Here is a 21,042-nt window from a genome sequence, read left to right on the forward strand (position 1 = left end):
ACAAATAGTGCTTCCACTAGGTACATGCAGGAAACTACTGGAGTTTAGAGAGGTGTTGGGAGAGGATGAATGATTCTTGTTCAGGGAAATCCTCAAGGTCTGGAGAGCCAAGATGTCTGCATATCAGCCAGCCAAGGGAGTAGGGTTGGAGATGGAGCCTAGGAATTGCTGGCGGATCGGAGGCATGGTTTCTGTACTGTGAGCCAACCAGAAGGACAAGCTCTCAGTTAGGGGTTTTTTTTTTATCCTGTCTTGGAAAGCCTCCAGTTGGGGAAGCTTGTGATGACACAAGAGAACTGCAAGTTGTTTTTTTTCTTCAGAGGGTCTGTAGGGGAATCTGGGATCCTATTGTGTGTTTGCTCCTGGAGAGCTTAGCCTAAAACCCATGAGTTTAGCAGAGTGAACTGAAGAGAATAAGATTCCTGAGTATACATTACATCTCTCTAGAGATGCAGACGTCAGATCTGGCTATAATATTCCAGATGAGGCTGCATACTACCACCTCTTCTTTTAGCAGGTTACATGTCTCCCAATGCATCCTAATACTCTATTGGCTCTACCAACTGTCTTATCAAACTGTTTAGTTTTGTAACTTTGAGATTCTCCAGCATGATCACTCTCAGATACTTCTCTTATTTGGTGGGAATCAGTAGATCACCCTTCATCATGTACTGTTCCCATGAATTTCCATACTCCAAATGCATGAGTGCATTTTTTTTTAACTGAATCTTAGCGTCATACTTGTGACCATTCCGCAAACCTTCTTAAATTCCTCTTCAATTTTTTCCACTCCTTTCAGTGTCAGTCCCCACTGAAGTGTGCATAGCACGGATTCTCTCCCAGGCACATATTCTTAGTATCATATTGTAAATAAACTCACTGTCAAGGCCACAAAAGATTTAAAATTCAGGTATAAAATGGAAGTTTTTTTTTTTTTTTTTTTTACATACTTAGGAGTTCACATTATTCCTTTCTCCTTTCTTCTAAAAGGAAAGGGATCTCCCCCATCATACAAAAACAATGATTTAATCACAACAGTAATTTAATCTCTTCTCCCAATTTATGACGGCAATCTCAAATAACGGAGACTATGACAAGCAAACTTAAGCAACTTTTCTTTTTAATATATATGGGGCATACTAGGGATGTGAATCGTGTCCTCGATCGTCTTAACGATCGATTTCGGCTGGGAGGGGGAGGGAATCGTATTGTTGCCGTTTGGGGGGGTAAAATATCGTGAAAAATCGTTAAAAATCGAAAAAATCGAAAAAACCGGCACATTAAAACCCCCTAAAACCCACCCCCGACCCTTTAAATTAAATCCCCCACCCTCCCGAACCCCCCCCCAAATAACTTAAATAACCTGCGGGTCCAGCGGCGGTCCGGAACGGCAGCGGTCCGGAACGGGCTCCTGCTCCTGAATCTTGTCGTCTTCAGCCGGCGCCATTTTCCAAAATGGCGCCGAAAAATGGCGGCGGCCATAGACGAAAAAGATTGGACGGCAGGAGGTCCTTCCGGACCCCCGCTGGACTTTTGGCAAGTCTCGTGGGGGTCAGGAGGCCCCCCACAAGCTGGCCAAAAGTTCCTGGAGGTCCAGCGGGGGTCAGGGAGCGATTTCCCGCCACGAATCGTTTTCGTACGGAAAATGGCGCCGGCAGGAGATCGACTGCAGGAGGTCGTTCAGCGAGGCGCCGGAACCCTCGCTGAACGACCTCCTGCAGTCGATCTCCTGCCGGCGCCATTTTCCGTACGAAAACGATTCGCGGCGGGAAATCGCTCCCTGACCCCCGCTGGACCTCCAGGAACTTTTGGCCAGCTTGTGGGGGGCCTCCTGACCCCCACGAGACTTGCCAAAAGTCCAGCGGGGGTCCGGAAGGACCTCCTGCCGTCCAATCTTTTTCGTCTATGGCCGCCGCCATTTTTCGGCGCCATTTTGGAAAATGGCGCCGGCTGAAGACGACAAGATTCAGGAGCAGGAGCCCGTTCCGGACCGCTGCCGTTCCGGACCGCCGCTGGACCCGCAGGTTATTTAAGTTATTGGGGGGGGGGGTTCGGGAGGGTGGGGGATTTAATTTAAAGGGTCGGGGGTGGGTTTTAGGGGGTTTTAGTGTGCCGGCTCACGATTCTAACGATTTATAACGATAAATCGTTAGAATCTGTATTGTATTGTGTTCCATAACGGTTTAAGACGATATTAAAATTATCGGACGATAATTTTAATCGTCCTAAAACGATTCACATCCCTAGGGCATACAGTAAATACTTACAGTCTGATCTGTCAATGGAGGCAGCACAATCTGCTTTTCTATTTTGTTCAGGACCAGTTTCCATAACTCTTTCAAAACACGTTTCAGAACTGTCTTCTCACAGATTTTTGCAGAGATGGATAAACTGGAATAAAAATTTGAAAACCCATTTTACTCTAGCATGCAGACATCAGAAGCTGGGCATTATCATAATTCCAGATTAGCTGGCACTTGGTGTCCTATTTTCAGAAAGTTTTATTTCAATCTGTGCTTATGGCTTAAGTTCCTTTGTGTACAGCTTCTGAAGCTCCACCATCAGCGACAACCCTTCAGAATAAGTGCTTTGTGTAACTTTCTGTACTCTTCATCGTTTATACAATAACTGCAGTCTTGTCAATTAAAATACTCTCTAGATAAGAATTAACTTACTGTATTTAAAATCAATTCTCTATTTGATCAAAGTCATGCACGTTCAGAGGATAAAAAAAAATATTAAGGTCCTTTTCTTTGGGCACAAAACTGATAGCTTGAAAATAAGAATATGAGAGAAGAAATGAATGCTTATCAGCTTAGCATACAGTCAGAGACTGGAAAATAGATAAATGCATGGTGGTCTCAGCTAAAGAAGCTGCAGTTGGGAGATGAAGAGTTTTAGAGATCAAGGGATTACAGAAACAATAAACAGCTTTCAAGTCTTATAAATAGGCCCCCTTTAAATCATATTATATGCCAAAGACAAAGGTGAAATCAGGGATGTGTCAGTTTAAAGAGATACTGATCCATCTACTGCATTTTTAAAGTTAAAACGTTGTTTGATTTGATCCTTGAAAAATCTTACAGTGGCGCAGAATTCTGGGCAAGGCTCCACAGGCACTAAACTGCATTGTCTCATTACAATATCTGCCACTACTGTACGGCGACAATGAAAACCCAAGTTCCATTTTCCTAAGATTAGGCAGTTGAACCCTGGGTGAAGATAAGCACAGTAAGGCATTTTGTTCAAAAGGTCACCTTCTGAAACCTGCATGCTGCACAACAGTGGTCGAGCTAATGCACTGTGGAGGCTTTCGTCACTGGTGCACCTTTAGACAGATTTTTAGGAGCATTATTTTCAATGGTAGCACAGTCGTGTGGATGCCTTTATTGACAGAGGTCTTGATGAGAAAAACAAAAAACTAAATGTTTGGAACCTGGCAATTAAATTATCAAAAATGTTCTGAAAATCTCAAATGTAAATTGCTTTGAGAAGACATGCTTGCCCTATTATATTTTACATGCTTCCCTCTGGATTATTTATTAATGTATAATAAGGGCCTTATGCAAGATAGGGGGAAGTTTAATAACTGTGAAAGGTATGTTTATGGTGAAGACTGGAGGGTGGCCAATGTAACCCCAATATTTAAAAAAGGGTCCAGGGGCGATCCGGGTAACTATAGACCAGTGAGCCTGACTTCAGTGCCAGGAAAAATAGTGGAAACTATTCTCAAGATCAAAATCGTAGAGCATATAGAAAGACATGATTTAATGGAACACAGTCAACATGGATTTACCCAAGGTAAGTCTTGCCTAACAAATCTGCTTCATTTTTTTGAAGGGGTTAATAAACATGTGGATAAAGGTGAACCAGTAGATGTAGTGTATTTGGATTTTCAAAAGGCGTTTGACAAAGTCCCTCATGAGAGGCTTCTATGTAAACTAAAAAGTCATGGGATAGGAGGTGATGTCCTTTCGTGGATTACAAACTGGTTAAAAGACAGGAATCAGAGAGTAGGATTAAATGGTCAATTTTCTCAGTGGAAAAGGGTAAACAGTGGAGTGCCTCAGGGATCTGTACTTGGACCGGTGCTTTTCAATATATATATAAATGATCTGGAAATGAATACGATGAGTGAGGTTATCAAATTTGCGGATGATACAAAATTATTCAGAGTAGTTAAATCACAAGCGGACTGTGATACATTACAAGAGGACCTTGCAAGACTGGAAGATTGGGCATTCAAATGGCAGATGAAATTTAATGTGGACAAGTACAAGGTGTTTCATATAGGGAAAAATAACCCTTGCTGTAGTTACACGATGTTAGGTTCCATATTAGGAGCTACCACCCAGGAAAAAGATCTAGGCATCATAGTGTATAATACTTTAAAATCGTTGGCTCAGTGTGCTGCAGCAGTCAAAAAAGCAAACAAAATGTTAGGAATTATTAGGAAGGGAATAGTTAATAAAACGGAAAATGTCATAATGCCTCTATATCACTCCATGGTGAGACTGCACCTTGAATACTGTGTACAATTCTGGTCGCTGCATCTCAAAAAAGATATAGTTGTGATGGAAAAGGTACAGAGAAGTGCAACCAAAATGATAAAGGGGATGGAACAGCTCCCCTATGAGGAAAGGCTGAAGAGGTTAGGGCTGTTCAGCTTGGAGAAGAGACGGCTGAGGGGGGATATGATAGAGGTCTTTAAGATCATGAGAGGTCTTGAACAAGTAGATGTGACTCGGTTATTTACACTTTTGATTAATAGAAGGACTAGGGGGCATTCCATGAAGTTAGCAAGTAGCACATTTAAGACTAATTGGAGAAAATTCTTTTTCACTCAACGCACAATAAAGCTCTGGAATTTGTTGCCAGAGGATGTGGTTAGTGAGGTTAGTGTAGCTGGGTTCAAAAAAAGTTTGGATAAGTTCTTGGAGGAGAAGTCCATTAACGGCTATTAATCAAGTTTACTTAGGGAATAACCACTGCTATTAATTGCATCAGTAGCATGGGATCTTCTTAGTGTTTGGGTAATTGCCAGGTTCTTGTGGCCTGGTTTGGCCTCTGTTGGAAACAGGATGCTGGGCTTGATGGACCCTTGGTCTGACCCAGCATGGCAATTTCTTATGTTCTTATATGCATTATTGTAAGGACTCTAGCACTCATTTTCACTCTCTGTTTAGTGATGATTGTAACCTAGAAAGTAATTCTGTTATCAGAGGGAATGTTACTCAATCATCTTGGGACTGCGTCTCTCCTGAAGAGCATTCATATCTCAAAATCCTCTTTTCATTAAGGACAAAAGAGAAATAATGTAGGCTGGCATGAGGTCAAAGGACCATTGCTTGTTCATATGCCTTCCATTCTGCCACATACGTCACGCTGTGGCATTCCTGACATGCCATTTTCTGCTTGTGCTTGCCACCAGGTAGGGCACATCAAACTTACGTTTTATCCAGGAAGTCCATGAGTGGCCTCAACATTATCTCAGCATCCATGGCTGCACTGTTCTTATTCGTGGATGCATTCCCATTTCCTCTCATTTGATTTAGTTCACAGCTCATCTGTCGCACACATTCTTCTATCATGGCTTGGAAGCTAAAAGAAAAATAATTTGAGAAATAAAGAGCATATGTTAGCAGCATGATTTGTTAATTGCAGTCATGAAAACAGAAATTTCTCAGCAAATTTTATTCGTTTTCGCTTTTCTTGATTATGTTGTTTCTGTTGTTGATTTTAATGCTGTGCTGCATAATTACGTGTTCCATTATCTATTCTCAAAAAACTCCATTATCCCCATGTTCAAACCATGCTACTGAACAGGAGTACTCAACTTTCAAACGTTTGAAAATCAGTAAGCTGATGTGGACCGATCACAGACATCTCAGGGACAAATATAAAATATATAAAAACCGGTATATAAAAACCAAAAATAAATAAATATATTTACCATTCCATTTCAAACAGGTCATAGCCAGGGATAGTGCATGTTTCACAGAAGACACGCCAGGAGTAATAAAGGGATGGTTTTTTTTTTGTCATTTTACTTGTATTTTGATTTGTTGGGGGGAGGGGAGAAGAGGCGGTTGTTACACTTAATATTTTTTAAATTTTTGTTTCATGACTCCAGGAACTTTTATATTTTAGTCTAGGAAATATGTTTGTTGTGTTAATATGCACATTTTAGGCTTTTATAATGTACATTAGTTGCTAGGAAGATTGCATTTTAAACTGTTGTGAACCGTTTCGATGGGCCCTGAGCGACGGTATATAAAAAAAAGTTAAATAAATAAATAAATAACATTTCATGTTTAAAAAAAAAAAGAAAAGGCAGTCAGATCTGGGGTCCCCCCTCCCCTGCTGCAAACATTGCAATTCTGAAAAATAAAACAAAAGTCCCGCTGGGCCTTTTCCCCACGCTCCATACTCTCCAGGTCTCTGCCCCCCCTGCCCAGCTTACCTGCAGTCTTAAGAGTTTTCGGGGGCAGAATGATTCCCCAGATGCTCCTGCCTTGCTGATGCTCTATACAAAGTTGCACTGGTGGGCCCTGAGACCGTTGCCAATTTGATTTATGGGAGTATGTCTGAGGGCAGGCCCAGAAATACGTCTGCACATCAAAATGGTGCCATTTTAAACAGAGCACAGGCAGGGCAAGAGCACGTGGAGATTGCTCCTGATCCATGAAGATACTTATGATTGCAGATAAGCTGGGGGTCTGGGGGAGTAGGGAGATGAGGGAGATGAGATTAAGGCCTAGCAGGACTTTGTTTTAATTTTAGGATCATGATTTTTGCGGTGGGAAAGGGGGACCCTGAGGCTGGCTGTTACTGTCTTCTTTTTTTAAATAGAAAATGAAAAGAAATGAAACAAGAAATTTTGCTGAAATCTCCTGTTTCATTTTAAAACAAACATACATCCCTAGAACACACATAAAAGTTGATTTTCAAAGCTGCTCGCGCACATGGATATGCCGGTTTCATAACATGCGTGCGGCAACATGTACATGTTATAAAATACGATATCTGCATGCACATGCTTGCCAGATTTTAACATCCGTGTGTGCATGTGTGGGCGGACCACGATTTGTGCACATGGGGGAGGGGGGATTTTTTATAAAGTATATGTGTTGACATGAGTAGGCCTTCCCCAGTTCCCTAACCCTACCCTTCCTACCTTTTCCCCTCTCCTCTCCAACCCCTAACCTAGCCCTACCTAGCCCCTACATTTTTATTTTAATACTGTTCCCTCTGGAGCAGAAGTATCTTCTGCTCGCCGGCCGGCTGCTGGCGCGTGCTTCCCCGGGACAGCAGCTAATGGCGCTGTCCCGGCCTGCCCCTGCCCCTCCCAGACCACGCCCCCCAGGCCGCCCATTTCAGAAGGCCCTGCACTTCGGCGCGTAACCCCTGAAATATATGCACACGGCCCTTTTAAAATCGGGCCAATATTACCTTGACTCAGAGTAGCTAATTTCGATCAAAAATGTTCAAAGTGGAAATGCAAGTTAAACTAAGAGTCTTCCTTATAGTTTCAACTACACGGAACACGCAGCAGGTTATCTTCATCTAGTTAAGCAATAGAAAATTTCTCCACTGACAACGATCTGACAACCCTTCAGTACTGTCATCAAAAAATTCATATGTAAATACAGACAGCCCAAGGACAATTTTCAAAGCCATTTCTGTGGTGCATAGCGATTTATCTGTGTAACTTGGCCAATGAAATTTGCCCTTCCTCAACGCAGCTAAGTGTGTGCACGAAACTGCATGAAGAGGATGCTTTTGGCCGCATGTGGGAGGAGAGTTCCCAGGGACATAGACTGGGGGAGAAGAACCATGATCATAAATGGCTTTAACAATCCCATGGAAAAAGGACCCGCACAAAAATCAAATTAAGATTTAAAATGAAAGTGCACACGTACTTTCTCTTTGAAAACTGTATGCAAAGTCCACGGGGGAAAGGTAGCGCAGACTTTGTCTCAGTGCTGACAGTATGGAACTTGTCCCCACCAAAAAACAGACTCCATCAAATCAAGGTGGAGGCTCCAGAAATATATAAATATGAATGTCATCTGAGTGCAGCAGACTATGGTGCTCTGTTAGTATGTATCAATGCAGCTGGAAAACTTTATTACCTGGAACCAAACGTACAGCTTAATTCATCTAGCACGCCATTCAACTTGACCTGAAGTTCTTTTAAAAGGACACTAGCTTCAGGATCCAGCTAAATAAAATAAAAATAGCAAGATTAGCATGTGAATGACCTTTTATTATCATACTATTCATGTTTAATGTAGCTATCATTTTAGCATAATGCTGTAGAATGGAATTTTTTTTTACTGTATTTGCTACACAAATATGCAAATATTTTAACATGTTAATATTAAATCCTGCTGTACACCACACCATATTATGTGCTTAAGTGCTAATATTATATTACGGTAATATAGGCTACAAAGCCAATGTATTATTGCATTTATTAATATTTTAGAATCTACAGCATACTGTATAGTATTTATATATTGCAATTGAAAAGTATATCAGAATACTGCATACAGAAAGCATTAATAAAAATTTGGAAATACCAGTTGGACATGCCTAATTGGTATTTAGCGATGACACTTACCACCATCTGGAAAGATAAGAAGAGCATAATATAGCATGGACCAGACTGTATGTCTCAACCTGCGCTTTTATTAAAGAAACTGGGGAATTTTTTTCACTGATCATGAAATGTTAAAAAGATAATTAAAAAATGTAATAGAAATGCAATATAGGACCAAGCTGGTGGCGGAGAGCTGCCATGCAGAGCTGAGCCCTGCCATGCAGGTGGTCTCATTTGATTCTTGGAATGCGTTTCCATACCACAGGTTGGCTAGGGCTGGGGATGTTGCAGAAGGCAAGAGAGCATCATGGTCTTTGTTAAGAATGACACTTGGTGTCCAGATTTAGAGCACATGATACAGGGTTCCAGAAGGAGCCCTCCTGCAGGGCTCCTGGCCTCAGGATCATTGCTGCAAGGCCCAGACTAGGAACAGTGGGAGGGATGGGAGGGAAGGTCTATTTAAAAGAGTGGGAAATCCTATGAAGAAAGGCTCATGGTGCAAGAAATGCAAACATACTGGTTAATAATATACATATGCTAAAGGCAAACAAAGTGAGAGCAATTACTCTATTTGTGCATATTTATATACATTCCATGCCATTTTAACATTCTAATATATGTGACCCCCTTTCTTCAGAATGGGGGATAAGGATGGGGAAGTTCATAGTCAGCATTGCCACCTAGGAGTGACAGGGTGGTCCATCCCCTCATGTAATTCTATAAAGGATGACTCCAGGAGCCCCTATGGGGGAGAGAGATGTACATCATGGAGAGGCGTCTTAGAGGGAAACCAGGGAAGGGCAGCATAGGGACCTCGCTCTGCCTCAGGGCTCCTGAGTGACCTGTGGGAGAAGGTCTGTGTTATGGTTCTGCTAGCGGGTTACTCCTAAAAAAGGGAGGAGTTAGCAATCTGTTGCACTCCATAGGCAGAGTAGCAATCTGTTGTAGGATTTGCTATGCGGATGAGAGGAGCTAGCAGACAGAATAGCAGTCTGATAGAATCCCCTCCCCAAAGGGGAGGAGTAGCAGTCTGTAGTGAGCTGCCTCCTCTGGGTCGCTAAGGAATGGCAATATGTTATGATGTAGTCTGCAGAGTTGACAATCTGTACCAGCGGAGTACTGGAGATGGTGCACAGCTGGACACAAAGTAAATAGGTGAATCCTTGGGCCGATGGCAGATGACAGCGACCCCCAGGAGGAGGTCCCGAGAGGGACCACTGGCTAGGCTGGAGTATGGAGACAGACACAGATAGTTCTTTTATTAGATAAGTAATATAACCACCAGAGGTGGCAGTAGTGAGCTGGTATGCCCGGCAGGGCTGAAGTCCCTCAGATACTGGAACTGCGATTCCCAGGTTGCTGAGCTGCAAAGAGACTGTAGATAGTGAATAGACAGGGTATGCAGATATACATAGACAGTAGGGATGTGAATCGTTTTTTGACGATTTAAAATATCGTCCGATATATTTTAAATCATCAAAAATCGTTAGAGCCGCGATACAATAACAATTCCCCCGATTTATAGTCAAAAAATCATAAATCGGGGGAAGGGGGAGGGGAAGGGGGAGGGCGGGAAAACCGGCACACTAAAACAACCCTAAAACCCACCCCGACCCTTTAAAATAAATCCCCCACCCTCCCGAACCCCCCCAAAATGCCTTAAATTACCTGGGGTCCAGAGGAAGGGTCCCGGTGTGATCTTTTACTCTCGGACCTCCGTGCGTTGTAGAAATGGCGCCGGCGCTACCTTTGACCTGTCACATGACAGGTCAAAGGTAGCGCCGGCGCCATTTCTGCACTTCCTGCACGCGAATCGTTTTTCCGTACGGAAAAACGATTCGCGGTAGGAGATCGCTCCAGGACCCCCGCTGTATGGCCAGCGCCATTTTCCGTACGGAAAAACGATTCGCGTGCAGGAAGTCGTTCCCGGACCCCCGCTGGACTTTTGGCAAGTCTTGTGGGGGTCAGGAGGCCCCCCCAAGCTGGCCAAAAGTCCCTGGGGGTCCGGGAGCGATCTCCTACGCTCCTGCCGTCGGGGGACAAAAAAACAAAATGGCGCCGGCACCATTTCTACAACGCACGGAGGTCCGAGAGTAAAAGATCACACTGGGACCCTTCCTTTGGACCCCAGGTAATTTAAGGCATTTTGGGGGGGGGGGGGGTTCGGGAGGGTGGGGGATTTATTTTAAAGGGTCGGGGTGGGTTTTAGGGTTGTTTTAGTGTGCCGGTTTTCCCACCCTCCCCCCCCACTGGACCTCAGGTAATTTAAGGCATTTTGGGGGGGTTCGGGAGGGTGGGGGATTTATTTTAAAGGGTCGGGGTGGGTTTTAGGGATGTTTTAGTGTGCCGGTTTCGATTTACACGATTTACACGATATTTAAAAAACCCCAAACTGCGACGATCCGATTCCCTCCCCCTCCCAGCCGAAATCGATCGTTAAGATGATCGATCACACGATTCACATCTCTAATAGCCAGTACTAGATGACAACTCACATAAGGTCTTGAGATAGCTCAGTAGCTGGAAAGGGTTAGGCCCTTGAGGAGCGAGTACCTGGTTCCAGGGAAAGCTCTGAGAGTGCGGTGGTCACTCACAATAATCTGTATCTGGAATAGCTTCTAGCCAATAGAGAATCTTCAGAGTGTTCAGGAACATAGGCCCTCGAGGAGCGAGTGCCAGTTCCTATATGCCATCTGAAATAGTAACTCACAAATGTCTGTACATGCAATAGCTTCTGGACAAGGAGAATTTTCAGAGTATTCAGGAACATAGGCCCTCGAGGAGCGAGTACCGGTTCCTATCTGTAATCTGAAATAATAACTCACAATGTCCGTCTCTAGCGATCGCTTCCAGGCAATGGAGAGTCTTCAGAGAGTTTAGGAACATGAGCCCTCGAGGAGCGAGTACCGGTTCCCTTCTGTAATCTGAAATAGAGAAAGAGAATGAGGCCCCCGAGGTGCGGGTACCCTGGTAGGTCCGGAGAGGCAATGCTTCAAGAGTGAAGCGGGTCCAAAGGAAATCCCTCAAACAATCCTTTGGGTGCAAAGTAGTCTTTGGACAGCCGAAGCTAGTCCAGTCGGAGTCCTTGCTAACTCGATCTGTTAGCAAAAGTAAAGACCTTTTATGTTGGAAGCGGATGACGTCAATACAGGGGGACGCCCCTGAGGTTCGCGCCCTTGCTGGTACATACTTCAGAGAGCTCGCGCGCGCGCCCTATGTCATCAGGAACATGGCAGATCCGCAGCATTGAGCCGGCCCAGGGACACCGGGGAGAAGCGGCATGGAGACGCCGCGGCATCAAGCCGTCCATCAGGCACGGAGGGATTCGCCACACAGGTAGAGAGGGTGGAGCAAGGGTGAAAGCAGGCACGAACGCAAGAGTCTGCAAGTGGTATGGGATGGTGCAGTGAGATCCAGCTCCTAGGAAAAGATTTATCCTGGTGAATTCAGCCGTCAGTTAGTAACTGTGGAAACCTAGGAAAGATTCTGTAGCATTCTTGGGGAGGTCTAAAGACTAAAAGGCCTTTATGAGTGCTGGGGAAGTCCATTTTGAAGTGTGATGTGACTTAAGCAGCAATTTGTAGCTCTTTTTTTTTTTTTTTTATAATTTAGGGTTTGGTATGGTTTGGTTTGGTATGACTCACCTCCTCTGAGGATGGGATGGGGACTGGGATAGGCTAGAGAGGGCTTTTGGGGTAGGTCTTGATTATTGTATTTTGAGGAATATTTTGTAATATGCTCTGTATTTTTATTGTATGCATTGTGTATTTTATTGTATTTTGCATATTTCATTATGTTGTAAGCCACTCAGTCCTTCTTGGAGGAAGGTGAAATAAATCGAAAATATAATGTAAAAAGGACTTTGCAGAAGTAATTTTTGGTAACATGCAGAACTGTATTTTGTTTTGGACTGTGCCTTTGATTTTTCTATCTGCTTGACTTAGATTTTTTTCTCAGTAAACCTTTTTTTTTGGCTTTGAACACACTCTTCTAAGCATGGACTGGTGTACTGTGAGAATGATCCTGGGCTGTTAGTGACCCTATGATTTAAATCCTTTCCCCATACACAGAAATAAATCCACATCTCTCAACCCTGTACTGAGTGGGTCAGTGCTCAGAAGGGTCTGAAATGTGTGGCCCCCCTTCCTAAGGGGGGTGGGGGGTTGTTACATATAATTTAGAGCATTATACACTACAGTTTACAAGTGAATAAAGTGACTTGTAGACCAGCATGTAGCCTGTGCCTACAGCACAGTAGGAGACCATTTATTTTCATTTGTTTAGTGTTTGTGGATGTTCGGGGGAGACAAACATATTTACTGAGGTAGATTGCCCTGTTCAAAAATGGTCCCCCTCAGAGCGGCCAGAAATCCACATAGACTTTCATAATACATGTACTTGTAACTGGACTAACAAGAGGTGTGTCCGGGGCATGTGGCTAGGTCAGGGGAAGAAAGCAGCAGGTGCGTATTTGATTTCCCAAAGTACATGTGGTGTTTTATGCCTCCCCTCTCCCCTACTGGCTGCCTTCGGAAACAGCAGTGCAAAGCCGCAGCCATTTTTTCAGTCATGTACTTGGAGTTAGTTTTCAAAAGGTGCACACATACAAAAGTGAGCTATACTGTGAGCTATGGAAAGTTGGCCTCTTAATAGTTTGCAGTTTCATGTGCTTATTGATACACATTCCCATAAAAGACAGGACCTGTTCAAAGGCAAGTACTACAGCAGCCTATTTTCTATCAGGGCTGGGGTGTGGAAAGGAGACATTTGAAACGGCCTGCTCATTCCAGGGATAGATTCTGTCCTCTCACTTGTTGGTTGGGCTTATCATGCTTTAGGTTGGGCTGGCAAACAGCACACTGGCCATATTCCAGGTCTGATTTATCAAAGATACAACACATGAGCAAGTCCTTAACACAATGGTCCTCAGGTGCTACTAGACACCGAAACCAAAATTTTAAAGGATAAATAATTTTAGATCCACAAAAGAGTTTCCTCCTAACAAAAGTAACATGGGAGGAAGGAAGAATTAATCCCCTCTCTCCCCCTGAAAAGTATAATAGATAAAATGCAGTTTTTTGCCTTGGATGGACACCAAGACAAGCTTTGCAGATCACATTGATGTCTGTGTGTGCTGCGGTTTCAAGCTTTGTGAGTGTCAAGGCTCTTCCCTTCTCAACCCCTTTTAACTTCTGAATGACAGGACATAACTCAACTAAACCTGGTGTGGATATAGGATGTTGGGGTAGCATTAGTCCATCTCAGTGTCTACCTTAAGGAGTACTTTTGGGGTGTGTGGGGGGGGGGGGGAACTGAAGAAGGGGACAAAGCTGGGAATTTTGCCAGAAAGGCATTGGGATTAGAACGAAGGCTAGATAGAAAGCTGCTCCTGCTAGATGTTACTTAAGTTTTTAACTACTGATATCATTTGGACAATTATTTTTAGGAGACAGGGCCATCTATTTACATTAATATTTAAGAATTATGAGTTTTGAAAGAGGAATTGGTATTCCTTCCCTAATCACTAGATAAAATATTATGAGTATTTTTTAGACTGGCCAAGGGGCTTGAGACTCATGGGAGGCACCTCTCCACCCTCCCAAGGATAAATAAAATTCCATGCTGGTCTAGTGATCCGCCCCCCCCCCCTTTTATCCCCGAGATTCTTGTAAGCCCTAATGGCAAATCCAAGCCCCTTGTAGGCCTTTTCCCACTATGCCCACTAGAGATGTGAATCGTGTGCCAGATCGTCTTAACGATCAGAATCGGCTGCGGGGGGGGGGGGGTGGGGTGGGGGGGGAATCTGATCGTTAAGATATGTGAATTGGAATCGTTTCCGATTCCAATTCACATCGCTAATTTTTTTTTTTTAGGGAGGCCCACGCCGCTAAAAAAAAACAACCCTATAGGGCTGATGAGTAAAGATGGCGCCGGCCATCCAGTGCTCCTACCATGTGACAGGGGCCGGCCAATGGCACGGATACCCTGTCACATGGTAAGTGCAAAGGGGCATCGGCGCCATTTTTTTTTAGAACAGCTGATGCCTGGGAACGGGAAATCTTTCCCCGAGGCCCCCCTGGATCTCTCCTCTCACCCCGAGGCCCCCCTGGATCTCTCCCCGAGGCCCCCCTGGACCACCAGGTAATTTTAAAAGGTTTTGGGGGGGTCGGGAGGGGGGGGGGTCGATTTAAAGGGTCGGGTGGGTTTTTTTTTTTTTTAGCAGCATGGGCCTCCCTAAAAAAAAAAGGGTCGGGAGGGTGGGGGGTCGATTTAAAGGGTTGGGTGGTTTTTTTTTTGTTTATCGGGCCATCAGCGCCATTTTAATTAGTGGCAGCCAAAATGGCGCCGATGGCCCGAGAGCTGGAGATCGTGCCGGGACCCCCCCCACTGGACCACCAGGTAACTTAACATTTTGGGGGGGGGGGTTCAGGAGGGTGGGGGAGGGTAAGGAATTAGTTTTAAAGGGTCGGGGTGGGTTTAGGGGTTGTTTTGGTGTGCCGGTTTTCCTGCCCTCCCCCAAATAATTCCCGTGCCCTATTTAACGATACAATACAAATGCCCCTGACTATAAATCGGGGGCATTTGTATTGTATCGTGCACTCTAACGATTTAGAACGATTTTAAAATTATCTGACGATAATTTTAATCGTTCAAAAACAATTCACATCCCTAATGCCCACTAGTCCCCCAAAATCTATGAAATTCCCAATTTGGGGTAGACTCCCTCAATGCCAAAAGCTATGGTTCTGCGGGGGGCAGGATAGATCCTTCTTGCTCTTGTCCTGCTGGCACCCGGGTGCAAAATGGTGCCGGCTGACCTCAGGAGTTCCTTTGGCATGTGCATAGGAGTTCTGAGTTCGTCAGCCTGTGCCATTCTGAAACCAGGTGCTGGCAGGGCAGGAATGTATGGGGATCGCCCAGCCCCTGGAATACCATCCCTTCGAAAGGTGTACCGTTTGGTTTTGTTTTTTTTTTTGCTAAAATGCCAATGAGCTCATTAGCATCGTTTGGAAAATTGCATGTAAACGGCTGCTAACCCATTGTAAATACCATGGGTTAGCTCATCAGCATCTTTTGCCAATGTTGTTCTTGTAGAAAAGCATATGCCGTGCTCACAGTGCAAACATTTAAGTAGATTTGAATGTGATGAAATATTTCAAGCGAAGCCTAAAGAGACGTAAACTCATTGAAGAAGTCATAATGTGAATCAGTGTACAAAGCTTGTATAAGGCTTTCAGTCTCACATGAAGTGGTAGCAAATGAGCCCTGAAAAAAAATATTTCTTTAAAACGAGAGTTCCTGTCTCTAGACGCACTAAGCTCTAGCAAAAGGAGTCGTTTTAGCGTTCAAGGAAATAAGGCATCCGAAAAAAATGAATTTAGGGAAAGAAACAGAAAATGACGTAAGGAACACAAAGAGCAATCAGTAAAAATTCGATGCAATTCTTTAACATTAAAATCTAGTAAAAACATTGTAAATCAGTTCAGATATTGGAAGAGATGATGAATGCAGCAAGCTAGTTTGACTTCTATTTTCATATTTTTGTTAACTAAAACTATGTGTTAATCTGCTAATGAGAAGAAAGGCTTTGCACAGTGACCTATAATCCTTGTCGCTCACTGAGTCCGTTTGCCAGCGAGTTAAGTCTTTACATTCATAAATGTCCTTTTTCAAATTTCAGATGTTAAATTTCCACTCCATTGCATTCTGTGCTGTTCAAAAGATTCTGCGGCATAGAAGAGCCACTGTGCATTGAAAGGCCCTGAAGAGGCACAAGTAGCTCTCAAACCACAAGTTCAGCAACGCTGATTAAAATAAGGGACCGGGGATCAAGAGTCAGGTCACACATAAGTTCTACACTTTTAATAAGTCACTGGCCCTTCCCATACCTCAGTAACCCAAGCATAAAACGACAGAATAACTGCACTGCTTCTTCTTCTCCCTTATGTTATAAATCATTTGCATATTTCAAAACTTCTCCTGCTACAGCTCAGTTTCCAATTTATCTAGGGATCAATTCACCCAAACTCTTTATGGACTCTTTTAGGGGAGGGGGAAAAAGTGTACAAATAGTGAAAAAAAATATGAAATTATAAAAGCAGGTGCTTTGGAAAAATCTGGCAAAACAGGAAAAACTTGTCCAAGGGACAGCAATTTTCAAAAGTCATTTACCTATGGAAATGGTTACTTACCTGGGTAAAAAGTCTTTTTTGAAAATCCCCCACCACGTGTGGGGGTATAAGCACTTCCACTGAGCCACGATGTGTGCACTTTTATCCACACACACAGGTGAATTTTCAAAGGAATTCCTCATGTAATTGTAACATACTGTCATATGTAGAGATAAGGGAAAAAGCATAGGACTGCTTCTATGGCCAAGACCATAAGTAAAGCATATAAAGCAGTACTGTCTGCTCAACACCCAGTAAAAGAGAAACATGAGGGTAACCTGCATAGCACGGCAGTTATTACCATAAGATGCTTGCTGGACAGACTGGATGTACCATTTTGGCAGGGCCAGTGTGAGGGTATTAGGTGTCCTAGGTGAACCTTCTGCCTTGCACCCCCTCTGGTCCAGGCCCCGGCTCCGCCACCAACCTCATTCACTCAGACAGGCCCCTCTCTCTTACACACACTTAGGTTCCTTGTCTCATTCACACATGCACTTTTACACAGTCTCCCTCCCTCTCTCTCCCTAACACCATTGTTCTCTCTTACATACACAATCCCTCTCACTCACACTCACACACAGAGGCGCCGCTTATGGCCCCTCGAGACTCTGCTTCTCTCGGCCGCGAGCAGGATAGGCTCTGCTCATGGCCCCACATGGCTGCTCTTTGCTGCCCCATAATGGCTGGCACCTTAGGTGACTGCCTAGTTTGCCTATTGGGACAAGCCGGCCCTGCATTTTGGTCCTTTTCTGCCATCATTACTATGTTACTATGTTACAGCACATGTATTTTAGCTTCATTGAGTAAAGGTATTTCCGGAAGCATGCTTAGATCAGGGAAGGAAAAGTGCACACATAAGGCCTGATTTTAAAAAGCATGTACATGCTTAAAATTTTAAGAATGTGCAAGCGTTCAGCTGTATGGAGGGAGGGCAATTTGCAAGGCAGCTGATTTATGCATTTGCAAGGCAGCTGATTTATGCATTTTCGTACGGAAAATGGCGCCGGCAGGAGATCGACTGCAGGAGGCTGTTCAGCGAGGCGCCGGAACCCTCGCGAACGACCTCCTGCAGTCGATCTCCTGCCGGCGCCATTTTCCGTACGAAAACGATTCGCGGCGGGAAATCGCTCCCTGACCCCCGCTGGACCTCCAGGAACTTTTGGCCAGCTTGTGGGGGGCCTCCTGACCCCCACAAGACTTGCCAAAAGTCCAGCGGGGGTCCGTAAGGACCTCCTGCCGTCCAATCGTGTTCGTCTATGGCCGCCGCCATTTTTCGGCGCCATTTTGGAAAATGGCGCCGGCTGAAGACAACAAGATTCAGGAGCAGGGGCCCGTTCCGGACCGCTGCCGTTCCGGACCGCCGCTGGACCCGCAGGTTATTTAAGTCATTTGGGGGGGGTTCGGGAGGGTGGGGGATTTAATTTAAAGGGTCGGGGGTGGGTTTTAGGGGGTTTTAATGTGCCGGTTTTGCGATTTTTTCGATTTTTTTCACGATTTTTCACGATATTTTACCCCCCCAAACGGCAACAATACGATTCCCTCCCCCTCCCAGCCGAAATCGATCGTTAAGACGATCGAGGACACGATTCACATCCCTACCAATTTGTGTTTCATACTCCAAGCCCTTATTCTAAATGGTTTGGACAACTGCAATACCTTGTATTTTGGGTTACCAGCTTGTTCTATCAGGGCACTGCAGATAGTCCAAAACTCTGCTGCTTTCTTAGTAACAGGTACAAAACTGCATGATCACATCACCCCTCTACAAAGGCCCTTCACAGGCTCCCAGTATATTGGCACATCCACTATAAAGTTGCAACCCTTATTAAGAGGCAACTAAACAGTGATTTGTTCCTCCTGGGTCAGCACCATACTGCGAATCTATAAAGCACCTAGAGCCCTACATTCAGCCAATAAACACCTTCTGGAAATTCCATCACCCAGAGCAGCACAGCTCACCACTACGAGAGAGCAAGCCTTCTCAGACCTCGTCCCCGCTGGTGGAATTCATTGCCAGGAGCACTTCATGAGGTTGTTTTTCCTAAAGCTTTTCAGAAAGCATTGAAGAGTCACCTCTTCTGCCAAGCCTTGGAGGCTACAGAATCTTGATTCTCAAATGTCAACTTAGAAGCATGACTTGGTCTATTATCCATTAATTTGTCATAGTTTTATTTTGCCTTTCATATCTACATTTGTCATCCGTATTTCTCAGTTTTATTATGTATGCATCATTTTGCAAGCTGCTTCGATCATTTGAATGAAGTGGAATATAAATCTTTTTAAATAAAGGTTAACATGCACGTTAAGACTGTTTACTATGCATGCTAGATAGCGAACTCTGTACCAAGGCCCTAGGGTGCAGGGTGCCCGAAGAAGTTAGCATGTATGTGCTAAAATTAGCATATTCCCATATGTTGCTAAAGAAATATCATATGCAAATGAGGCTTTAAACAGGTGCCCAGGAAATAGTGTGGAATGCTCATCTTCTTTTGCTACTTAACACATGTTCACTAAGATCTAAAATTTAACACCTGCTTTGTTAAACTTTTAGCAGTCACGTTATTTCAAAGGCTCAGCTAAGAGGATACATTGTGGCATAATGACAGATGAGAAGGGTCCGTTGGAGCAGAGATGGTTTAGCAGGTATGGAATAGAGGAAAAATGGTGAAGAGGTAAAGAAAGAATGGAGGAGAACCACAGCATAATTTGAGTGAAAGTGCGGTAGAATGTATTTTGCTAAAACAATAAGAAAATATGTTGACAGCATGCACTGACAGCCTAGCGAAGAAAAGAGCTGCACAAAATGCCCTTGGTTGACAGGCCCCAGAAGAGCATACATTCTGACACAGAATCACGGGAGATGTTTGGTAAAATGTATTCCCGCAGTGGAATTGAGTAAAAGTCTAGCTTGCACAAAATCCATTTGGTTTAGAAAATGAAATGCAATGTTTGGCATGTTTGGTAACACATTCTGTCAGCAGAATCAATTTACCTTGTTTGTCAGTCATGAGGGGAAATACAAAAAGATAATAAATTTCACCTCTGCAGCTTCACATCCCATTCTCATAAGGCCAAGTAATTAATAAAAGAGGTTATATGAGCTAGGCAGGTTTTTTATTTTTATTTTTTTTATTACTTCCCAAGCCTAGAATACTGATTATTACATGAGAGCTGGGTTATTTTCAAACTAGATTCTCTCATGGGATCAGGCATGGTGCAATACCGCAATGCAATCTTCATTTAAGTTTCCAAGCAAATGCATTTCACATTGGTTTACAACATCTCACATCACAGGTCAGCATAACCGAAAATCACATAATGTGAGAGAACTGATCCCAATGTGTTTGCTTTAGTGCATATTACATGAGCGCACTTTACGATGCACAGTGTCAGTCACTGACAAGTGCAAGAAATCTGCAGTGGTCAAGTAGATTTGCTTTGATGTCCACTGGCTTCAGTTCTTACAGCAAACTCCAACTAATCTGTAGGTCACTGTAATGCAAAATACCCTTCTGACTAACCTTTCTTAGGTTAATTCTTGCTATTAGTAGTTTGGGAGGCGGGAGGGGCAGAAGGGAAGGGAAACAGGATACGGGAAATGGAAGCATTTCCCCCCTCCTCCATCTGTCTTTTAAGACCTGACCTGTAAAGTTCACAAAGGCGCTCCAGCAAAGCAATTACCATTACCTTCTTTCCTGAAGCTGAATCCGATAGCTGAGAGGCCAGGAGGTGCTATTGCATTTTCTCAATTAATTTTATGACTAGAGCTCTGTTTTTCAACTTAGTCCTGCTTTCACATATGGTCATGGGAATGTATTTCTCTTCTGTCTCCCCTCCACACAGGCCTAATCTTTGATGCTGTATGACAGGCTTTCCAAACCGGTCCTGGTGACACCCCAGCCAGTCGGGTTTTCAGGATATCCACAACAATCATGCATAAGATACAGCTGCATGCATTGGAGGCCCCGAATATGCAAATATATTAGATTGCAAGGGAAAAAGAAAAGGATGTGCAATAAATCTCAGTGTTGAAGTGATACGCATCGTAGTACGCTTATTTCAGGTGCATTTTACTCATGCCATCAACTATAAGTTGTAGAGATGCTGGTCATTAGATTTATAGTGTTGCCTTTTGCTTTTCCCCAGGTAGACTAGTAACAGACTGCACCGGCAAAGGTATATTTGGTCGCCTGTTACGATGATATATTATTTGTACTAAAAAATCCTGCCCCCTAGTAGTTTTTGCCTACAGAGTGAAATGAATTA

General features: G+C 43.9%; 1 protein-coding gene across 1 annotated transcript in view; it reads right to left on the reverse strand.

Annotated features, from left to right (window-relative positions):
• Positions 1–21,042, reverse strand: part of UNC13C (unc-13 homolog C) — a 688,103-nt gene that overhangs the window by 78,839 nt on the left and 588,222 nt on the right. The window contains exons 24-26 of the mRNA XM_029574856.1: positions 8,136–8,224; positions 5,452–5,601; positions 2,268–2,391 (exon numbers count right to left, since the gene is read on the reverse strand). Coding sequence (XP_029430716.1) covers positions 2,268–2,391; positions 5,452–5,601; positions 8,136–8,224 — 363 coding nt within the window. The remainder of the gene's footprint in view (positions 1–2,267; positions 2,392–5,451; positions 5,602–8,135; positions 8,225–21,042) is intronic.

Source organism: Rhinatrema bivittatum, chromosome 13 (assembly GCF_901001135.1).
Source record: "Rhinatrema bivittatum chromosome 13, aRhiBiv1.1, whole genome shotgun sequence".
In the NCBI taxonomy this organism is placed as follows: Eukaryota; Metazoa; Chordata; class Amphibia; order Gymnophiona; family Rhinatrematidae; genus Rhinatrema; species Rhinatrema bivittatum.